At 42.1% G+C, this 10,383-nt stretch overlaps 1 protein-coding gene across 1 annotated transcript in view; it reads right to left on the bottom strand.

Annotated features, from left to right (window-relative positions):
- Nucleotides 1-9,093: 9,093 nt before the first annotated feature.
- The window catches only part of MRE11 (MRE11 homolog, double strand break repair nuclease), a 33,007-nt gene continuing 31,717 nt past the window's right edge, over nucleotides 9,094-10,383 (bottom strand). The window contains exon 20 of the mRNA XM_001513384.5: nucleotides 9,094-10,357. Coding sequence (XP_001513434.2) covers nucleotides 10,304-10,357 — 54 coding nt within the window. The 3' untranslated portion in view covers nucleotides 9,094-10,303. The remainder of the gene's footprint in view (nucleotides 10,358-10,383) is intronic.

Here is a 10,383-nt window from a genome sequence, read left to right as displayed (position 1 = left end):
GAAACTTAAATTCTAAGGTGGCAAGAGATATACTTTGTACACTGCATCATGGATTGTTTCTGACCTGATTATCTTGTGTATGCTATTATCTTAGCATATAGTAAGCATGTAATGCCATTGTTACTCTACCACACCCCCCCTCTACTTTTATCAATTGAAATATACTAAACAGCATGCTAATTGAAAGAAAACCATTTCTTTTAGAGTAGATAAAATACGCAAATAATTGTCAAGCAGATAGTATCTTGGCACTCCCTCCTCCTCCTTTCTATCTGCATGTTTTGCTTGCTGTCTGACATTTTTCCTGTTTGATTTTAAGCTTTCTCCTCTCCTCCTCCTTCCCCTCCTCTCTTCCCCCATCTCCTCCATCCACTTGTAGCTCCCTAGATCAGGGCTTTTTCTGAACACTGTTCAATCACCCCCCAACACTCTCTCCCCAGATTTTCAGGTAGATGATAAACTGTTCAACACAAAGGACACCAAGGTTATTTCAGTAACAATAATGAAACAGATTAATTGATTGATACATCGATACACATTCGGAACTGGATATTTGAGCTTATTTCAAATTTAGCTAAAGTAGCTGATCAAAAGTGTTACGAGCCATTTTGCAAATTCGACAGTGTTATTATAGGGCTACTAATGAGTACCATGGGATCAAGTGGGAGAGGGCAGGAGTTGGAAGTGCGTGTGCCCTGCAGTTCTTTTCCTCCCACCTCTGCCAAGAAAAAGAATTTCCCTATTGCATAATTCAGCGACCTTGGCTTCACAACCCCAAAGCTAGCAGGTCCCTAGACCACAGCCTGTAAATTTCAGCTTGTGGCTAATGGATTGACCAGTAAATCTAGTGATGCGGCTTCTCCGGACAAGGCAAGCAGAAGGATGCCTTTGCAGTTCAATGCTTAACGGCCCGTTTGGGAACAGCCGACTCAAGCTATCTCCAATTTTTACATACAGTTCCTATTGTCCATGGATTTCTTTACAATTCCTAATGTGCATCCACCTCCTTCCCATTTGGAGTTCTACCAGGGCCCCGCCCACTTCCAATGGTTCCCTAAGTTATAGTAATTTAAATTTTTCTTATTCTTAATATTCCCACCCTGTACTCTCAGAGTAAAACATACATTACCTAGCTGGAGAGGTAACCGTTCAAGGGTTGGTTCTCAACTGCAGAGAGATTTCAACCGTCTTTGTTCCTGAGATAGTGCAATCAACAGTTTTTTGATTGACAGAGTCCTTGAATTAATTTTACCAGATAGCTCTTCCCAAATCCTCCGTGGCATTCTTAAAAAAAAAACACTCCTCAGGTAGCAGCTCTGATTCTGAGCCCCAAACTGCTATCTGTTCGTTTTTTTTCTTTTTTGGGGGGGGGAGGGGCATAAGCGGGGGAGTTTCTGTTTTATGTCTTTGCTTTATCTGCATCAGATTCCCCAGAAAGGCAAGAAGATGCATCTGAGCTATTGTGAAGCCACTGAGCAAAAGAAGTGGATTTTTGTTATCAGGATTTCAGGGTACTTTTTTTTTTTTTTAGATCATATTCTGAAAATAAATCATTCTTTAAAAAAATTTTCTCCTGTACATTCCCCAAGCAACTAGTGCAGGAAGAACTCTGCACTCAGTAGGGCTTGTTCAAGTCAATCAATACTATTGATTGCATGCCCTCTGTGTGCTGAGGATTGTATAATATAGGCAGAAGACACTCTCCTCAAGGACACTACTAAGGGGGAGATGCAAGCTAATTTTATCAGTTCTGTTGATACAATTCTACAAATCCTCCTTCTAACAGAATCTTCAACTTACCCCCATCAAGGGTAATTCATTCTTCTCTTCACACACTAAAGGTATTTATTATCCATCCTCTGGATCCTGTGAAAATGTCACGGGTGCTTAAAGTAGACTCAGTAATTACTACTGAGAATGGTACCTTCAGTAGCAGATGAGAGACATGGCATTTGAAAGCCTTGTTTATGTTACATGCTGAAAGACCCTAGAGAAGATCCAGAAGCAGCAGTGAAGAGGAATGAAAGAGAAGCTACTCTTGCTCTATGTTCTCTGGCTATTAGCATACTGATGAGGGATAAGAGTTGGAAAACTTGGTAAGGGGAGGCAGAATGGGCTGAGGACAAAATATGAGAAACAGCCTTTCTGGCCCTGGAAACTCTGCAGGACTTAAAACTTTGAGACTAACTATCCCTGATCATCATAACTGTCATATCTGTTTAGCGCTTACTATGTACCAAGCTCTGTCCTAAGTGCAGGGATACGTACAAGATAATCAGGTTCCGCATGGGGTTCATGGTCTAGGTAGGAGGGACGACAGGTTTTGAATCTCCATTCTGCGGATGAGGGAACTGAGGCACGAGAAGGTAAATGACTTGCCCAGTGTCACGCAGCAGGTAGGTGGCAGAACCGGGATTAGAATCCAGGTCTCCTGACTTCCAAGTTCGTCCTCTTTCCACTAGACCGCACTGTTTCTAATGATGACAGGGTAAAGAAGTCTCTTTTAGCCATTGTTAATGGAATCCTAAAGAAATGGGGAGAAATCCATATTTCTATTAAGCTTTCCACTAGACTGCACTGCTTCTAATGATGACAAGGTAAAGAAGTCTCTCTTGGCCATTGCTAATGGAATCCTAAAGAAATGGGGAGAAATCCATATTTCTAAAAAGGGACATTATTAATCACATTACCATGTAACACCAGCCATTTTGACACTGAGCACCACTGTTGGAAATTAGAAGTGCAGGGAAAAAAAATAAACCAAAGTAATATGTAGGGTAAGAACATTTAATGAGAGCTCATCCCCTCCAGGAGGCCTTCCCAGTCTGAGCTCTCCCTTTCCCTCTGCTCCTCCTCCCCTCCCTATCACCCCTACTCCCTCCCTCTGCTCTACCCCTTTCCCCTCCCCACACCACCTGTATATATGTGTACATATTTATTCCTCTATTTTATTAATGATGTGCATTTATCTATGGTTCTATTTATCTATTTTGATGGTAGTGATGTCTACTTGTTTGGTTTTGTTGTCTGTCTCCCCCTTCTAGACTGTGAGCCCGTTGTTGGTTAGGGATTGTCTCTGTTGCCCAATTGTACTTTCCAAGTGCTTAATACAGTGCTCTGGCCCCAGTAAGTGCTCAATAAATACGATTGAATGAATAGTAAGCACTTTGTAAGTCCTACATGCTGGCTAGGTACAAGATATTCAGATCAGCCAGTCCGTGTCCAATGCGGGGCTCACAATCCAAGAGGAAGGGAGAAAAGTTACCTCATCCCCATTTTATGGAGGAGGAAACTGAGGCCCAGGGAGGTTGTCATTTGGCCGAGGTCACCCAACAGACCATGTGGCAGAGCCATATCCAAACCTGACTGTGGAACTCCCAGACCCACGCATATTCTACTAGACCATGCTGCCTCTCGGTCGTCAATCCAGAGGCAGGAGGAAAAAGAAAAGCAACATCCTTAAAACCGAAACTCACAGCTCTAGAACGCACCGTCACTCACATCGCAGTGAATCCAATCCTTCAGCAAGTGTGGGCAAAGGAGAGGAAGTATGTGGGCATATACTCTGCAGATGTTTCTGGGAGTTGCAATCCTTGGAGCCAAGAGATGTGCTGAATATTCTCAAAGCCATTCTTCAATCCAAACTCCCAGAAACCCCCCACAAGGTATATGCCCATATACTTCCTCTCCTGTGCCCACATTCTGGGAGAAAATCTGGGATACTTACGAGACCATGAATGGAAAAGCCCCGAAGACTGGACTCCTCTGATTTTCCTAAGCCAAGTGGGATATATGGTCACCCTAGATGACCTCAAAAAGTTCCCTTCCAGTCCTACCGCCTTAAATATTTTATGTCTTAGGGTTTTTAATATTTAATCTTCCTTCACCACAAGCAAACTATCTTCACAAAGAGGCCATAATATTTTGTTTATATTTATACCTCTGACAACTCCCGGAGAAGCTGCTTATATTTAATTGCCCAACAAGAATAAGCTTTGAGCTCTATCTCATTTTAAATAACAGGGGGAAGCATGGAGGATGATTCCTTAATTTCAGATTCCAATTTAATGGTCTTTTACTGTTTATTACTGACTAGAAACACTGAGTTATGCAGGTTAAAAAAGGAAAGTTCTTTAGGCTCGTTATGGGCAAGGAATGTGTCTACTGACTGTTCTATTGTTATACTGTACTCTCCCAAGTGCTTAGTGCAGTGCTCTGAACACGGTAAACGCTCAAAAAATATGACTAAGTCAATCAGATTTCTTTTCAGTTTCTTCCTCAGTTGACTTTTGTATGCTTCTTTCTCAAAGAATTGGGTTGTTCAGCTGGGAGAAGATAACTAATCATTAGTATGCTGAGCACCTATTGTATGCACAGCAGTGTACTAAGCAAAAAATCACTCCTCCTGCCCTCCTCTAATGTGAGAGACAGATAAAATGTCATTAATGGTTCAGATGAGTGATCCATCCGGGCCAGTCTTCTGCCTCCAGCATAGGTGATCATCACCCATCATCCCTCTCACGACCCACTATGGCCACTTGTCTCGATCCCACCCATCTGCTCTTGATTTTTTTCTGCTTGCACAATTTCCTGGGGTAAAACGTCACATGCCACGCTCTCTGCCACGCTATAGGGAATTCCCCTAGTTGGTGAGCTGGCAAGACCTACACCCATCTCTGAGGGAATGCTTTCTTTTGTTTAAAATCTACTCCCTTCAGGCTTGTCCTGCTGTTGAGTGCTTAACAGCCGTTTTGGATAAATTTAGGGATGATAGATAGGTCCATAATGGATTATTTTAGGAAATAATTAGGCATATTGGAAGGTCTAATCATGAGGAATTATATTAGAGGATAAATCAGTATACTAATTTATGGATGACAGATGGGTCTCCCTCAGAGACTGAGTCCCATGTCTGGCAGGGACTGTGTCTGGTGAGATTATAATAATAATGTTGGCATTTGTTAAGCACTTACTATGTGCAGAGCACTGTTCTAAGCGCTGGGGTAGATACAGGGTAATCCTGTTGCCCCTTGTGAGGCTCACAGTCTTAATCCTCATTTTACGGAAGTAACTGAGGCACAGAGAAGTTAAGTGACTTGCCCACAGTCACACAGCTGACAAGTGGCGGATCCGGGATTCAAACCCATGACCTCTGACTCCCAAGCCCGTGCTCTTTCCACCGAGCCATGCATTATATTTGATTCTACCCCAATATTTAGCACTTGACCAACCCACTTTTACTTCAAGCATTCTCTAATACTGAAGTTTGATTATTGGGCTTGGATAGGCCATTTTTCTGACCCATTAATGGCACTGTTTGATCAATTAATGTTTTCTATCGAGTGCTTACTATGTGTAGCGCACTATACTAAGCACTTGGGAGATATTACATTTTATGTACCTGAATTAGGAGAAGCAACGTGGCTTAGTGGGAAGAGTCCGGGCTTGGGAGTCAAAGGACATGGGTTCCAGTTCCGGCTCCGCCGTGCTGTGTGGCCTTGGGTGAGCCACTTAAATTCTCTGTGCCTCATTTGTAAAATGGGGATTAAGACTGTGAGCCCCCTGTGAGACAACCTGATTACCCTGAATCTACCACAGTGCTTAGAACAATGCTTGGCACATAGTAAGCACTTAAACACCATAATAAATTGTGGTATTTGTTGAGCGCTTACTATCTGCAAAGCACTGTTCTAAGCGCTGGGGGATACAAGGTGATCAGGTTGTCCCACATGGGGCTCACAGTTTTAATCCCCATTTGACAGATTAGGTAACTGAGGCACAGAGAGGTTAAGCGACTTGCCCAAGGTCCCACAGCTGACTAGCGGCGGAGCCGGGATTAGAACCTGTGACCTGACTCCCAAGCCCGCGCTCTTTCCACTGAGCCACGCTGCTTCTCTAGTAATTATTCTTAATTATAATAATAAAAATAATAAAAGTAATAGTTTGGGCAGAGCACTTTATTAAGTGCTTATTCTTTGTGGACCCAGAAACAGAAATGTCCGGGGTTCAAGACCCAGCCCTGAGTTGTGACTAGAGGTTGGCATGTCTGAAATGCCACCCTGAGGCACACGGCTTGGGTAGCTGACTTAGGTAGCCGGCTACCTGCCTTTTAGGAGGGGGTAGGCTTGTCCAGATGACTCATGAGTTCCTTTTTTTGCTCAACGTCATGAAATTTTGTTTAGAATTTCAGATGTGACTTGATACCTTGGGCTTTCCAAAATCAAATCTAAAAGCCATTACAGTGCAAGAAATGCAGCTGCACCCCTGGCACTAATGCAATGAAATGCACTTTGCTTCTCACAGGATCTTCTCATAGTCCAGATGTTCCCATCAGAAGCAGGTGAGAGAGGGTCCAGCAGGTTGGAGATCTATGAAGAGCTTCTAGAGAAGGAGGGAAGGCAAAACGTAATCTTTTAAAATAACTACTCTGGGACTGCAAATTTAATTAGACTAAATGGACCGGGTGTTACCAAATGTTCTATTTTGGTATAAATTTTAGAGGCTGCCAGACATATATCGCATAATAAGGAGCTAGTAAACAAAAACACTCCAGGGCAAGATGATCATGGGATAGAGGCGGTTGGCTAGTTTGAGAAATCATTCAAGGATAGATCTGGTACCGTGTTATTCACTTTAGATGCATTAAATACAACCGCTGATATTGAGAAGACGTCGACCAGCAAATCTTGATTTACTAAGCTTTTGGAATCACAGCATCAGTTACCTAAAAATCAGCACTAAAAGCAGCACACAAAAAATTCCCTCAATGGAAATTCTAATGTGAGCTTAAAAAATGCACTACTAGGCTCTCGTGACTCATTTTTATAATGTAACATTTCAAATTTTTTTTTTTAGCTAGCTAGGAAGTGCAGTATATTTTTTGTATCTTTGTAATAATCATATCAAGACTCCACATGGCATTCTCCAATGTTTGGGCATGGAAAGAAAACCAAGACAATTCAAGGAGTGGGCAACGTGGTCTAGGCCTAAGGGAGCTTTAAAATTTACTGCCAAAATACAAAAATACTATTGAATTGATTCTAATTACAACCGGTGGTTGAGAGGCCCCATCTTGTGGTCATACCACAGCAAAGCCGAATTCCAGAAAACTTGAGGAACCACCTGAGAGCATGAGCCCACGTTTGAGTTTTCTCAACCCTGGTTTATGTCTTTTGAGCTTCCTGCATTTTGAACCAAAGGGTGTTAAACTCCTGCGGTGGCTCCCGGGAAGCTCACAGAGTGCAGCAGACTGTGAAATTGTCTCTGAGGAGGGCAGAACCTCAAAATCCATTATTTCTTTAATGGGAAAGAAAATCCATGGTAAGAAAATTCGGCTCTGAGGCTACTGGGTTTTCGATCAGCACCGACACACGTGGCTCCGAGGAAGAGGGGGCTTTCTTTGGAGGTGACCTCAGAGCTGAAAGGTCCATTTTCAGACTAGCTCTTAAAATGTGGCTTCCAGATCCGCTTTTAGAGAAGGTCTGGAAAGCAACATTTGAGGCAGTCTAGGGAGGAGCTCTCTGAAACTTTAGAATTCCTCCGGAGAACTCACGGTTGCCCTGAATATGTTCTCCAAGGTCACAGTGCCATGAAGCCGTGGGGGAACCTCTAGACAGTCTGAATTTATGGCCTTTTTTGTTAGCCACATCTGTTTTCAGTCAACAGCGTTTCTCACAAAATACACTTGTGAGAAATAAGCCCTTTGAGTGCTGCATTGACAAGTCAAGTCACATAATAGTACTAATAGTATTTGTTAAGCACGTACTAAGTGCAAGGCACTGTTCTAAGCGCTGGGGTAGATGCAAGACAATAAGGTTGGACACAGTCTCTGTCCAACAAGGGCTCACAGTCTTAATCCCCATTTTACAGAGAAGGTAACTGAGGCCCAGAGAAGTCAAGTGACTTTGCCCAAGACCACACAGCCGACAAGTGGCGGAGCTGGGACTGGAACCCAGGTCCTTCTGACTCCCAGGCCCGTGATCCATCCACTGGGCCAGGCTGCTGTACTTCTCTGTGCCTCAGTTATGTCATGCATAAAATGGGGATCAAGATTGTGAGCCCCATGTGGGACACAGACTGTGCCCAACACGATTAGCTTTTATCTACTACAGTGTTTGGTATAGTGCCTGCAATAGTAAGCACTTAACTAGACTGCTCGTTATGGGCAGGGAATGGGTCTGCTAATTCTGTTGTATTATACTCTCCCAAGTGCTTAGTACAGTGCTCTGCACATAGTAAGTGCTCAATAAATACTATTAACAAATACCATAAACAAAAAAATCAGTTACCATTAGGATTAAAAAAATGGATGAGGAGGCATCATCATCCTAATGCCAGTGATTGATAATGAAACCTGGGTGAAAACTCCACACTTCCCATCAGCTAAACTTAGAAGAAGAGAACCGGGACATAATTTCATGTCACGCCGCTCCTGAAGAGGTGGCCCTGCAACCTTGGGATAATCAGGCCTGGAGATGACTATTTCCCTTAGTTGAGTACTGAACTTCACGTGTGATTGTTTCATAAGTGCAACTGTGACGCATACTGATCTCCAAAGACTCTCTGTTGGTCACAGAGAGCATTCTGCACGCTCACGTTCAAGGAGGGAAAAAGGCTGACAGGTGGAAAGCCACCACGCTGTTGCTCACTTAACAGTTCCACACATATATTTTCATCGGCAAATCTGAAAGCGACAGACGGTCCCACAGTTGTGAACTCTGATTTCCCTAAGGGGTCTTGCCCGCTTGACAGGAGATTGAGCTATGAATCAATCCAAAAGCAACAGAGACACTGCTCAGTTCAACGGGCTTGCCGCTGCGGATCATAAGAGAGAGAATTAAACCACCTGCAATTCCACCGTATTTACAGAAGGTAAAAATAACTGCATTAGGCGGTTTTGATTTTTCAGCCGGAGAATTACATGGAGGAATGGGGCGCTAAGTCCACCTATACCAACAGAGATCAAGGGGAGGCTCCTATTGTCTAGGGCTAAATCAAAGAAAGTGCAGGCAGTAAAATGGGATACTCAGTTATGAGGACCAAGCGGAACATCAACTAGCCCGGCTCATCCAAATACAAGAGATGTAAGCCAAGTTTAAGTAGACTAAGAAAGAGTCCAAAAACATTTTTATTTCAGAACACAGTAAAAAAGTAAATATTTCAATCCAATGCAAATGTAAACAATCCAAAGCCGCATGTAAATGCAAGTTTTATAGCAACATTGACTGCAGTTAGAAAACATTCAAATGAGACACTTACTGACTCAGTTCTGTCGAACTGCTGAAGCTATAAACAAAAGACTTCCCATTTTTTTCCTTAAGGATTTTTAAAAAATAAAAGTCATTTCTTTAATAGACAAATACACAAGTAAGGCAGCTATTTGAGGGCAAATTTCAAGGCAAGCAGACAAGGGGTTGGAAACGGAAGTTGGGGGAGATTCAGGGAATGAACACTCCAAAAGAACACAGTCCTTTAAAATCTTCACTTCTGAAATGTATGTCAAATTCCTACCATAATTCTCTTCTGATTGAGTTGGGAGTTCCACTTCTGGGTGGCTAGAATTAAATGTAAACGATCTAACATAGAAAGCGTCAGTGGCATAGTCACCGCTGAGAACAGCCACTAAGTAAAGAAATAAATCTGTGCTAATGGTGTAACTGGGATGGTTTTGCTTACTTGGTCTAATTAGGAGGAAGCCTAGGACTTGAGTAAACAATAAAAATTAGGGAGAAGAGGCATTTTCGAGGCCGTTTTTTATTTTTCCAGACCATGGTAAAAACCGGCTCCTTTTACTACAAGCCTAAATAGTATGCATAACGGCATGCCAATGAATTTTGTATGTTTTTTTATCCTTTTTACTCTGAACTAACACTTCAGTAAGGGGGCTCTCACTCCAACAGTGATTTATAATGATTGACAAGGAAATTTTTTTTTATCGTATTCTAAATGTTACTTTAGAGCATTTCCACGTAAAATTAGCAGCCACAAAGTATGACAGGAATGATGATGCTCAATGTGCCCTGGAGCTCAAAGATTTGCAAAGTTTAACAAATTAAGATCTCCCCAACGTTTTCAGAGGATACTATTTTTGACTTTTATCTTTGAGTTTAGTAATCACACATTTACCTTAGGGTATTCGACCGCAGTTAACTGGAACATGGCAGATATCTTTAAAAGGAAATCTGACAAAAAATGAACCATTCCAAAGAAAAAGTACTTAATAATACATTTTGTGTAATGTTTCTAATTGTTTCATGAATCCTAAATATTTTTCAGATAATTATATTCAAAAAACGAACAATAATTATCTTGGATTTCTTCCAAAAGAACTAATGTTCTTAAATGGATCATCATCCTCCTGAAATGACATAAAAAAATTATATT

This window comes from Ornithorhynchus anatinus, chromosome 20, assembly GCF_004115215.2.
Source record: "Ornithorhynchus anatinus isolate Pmale09 chromosome 20, mOrnAna1.pri.v4, whole genome shotgun sequence".
NCBI lineage: Eukaryota > Metazoa > Chordata > Mammalia > Monotremata > Ornithorhynchidae > Ornithorhynchus > Ornithorhynchus anatinus.
Note: the sequence above shows the minus strand (reverse complement) of the source record. Positions and strands in the feature narration are given on the sequence as shown.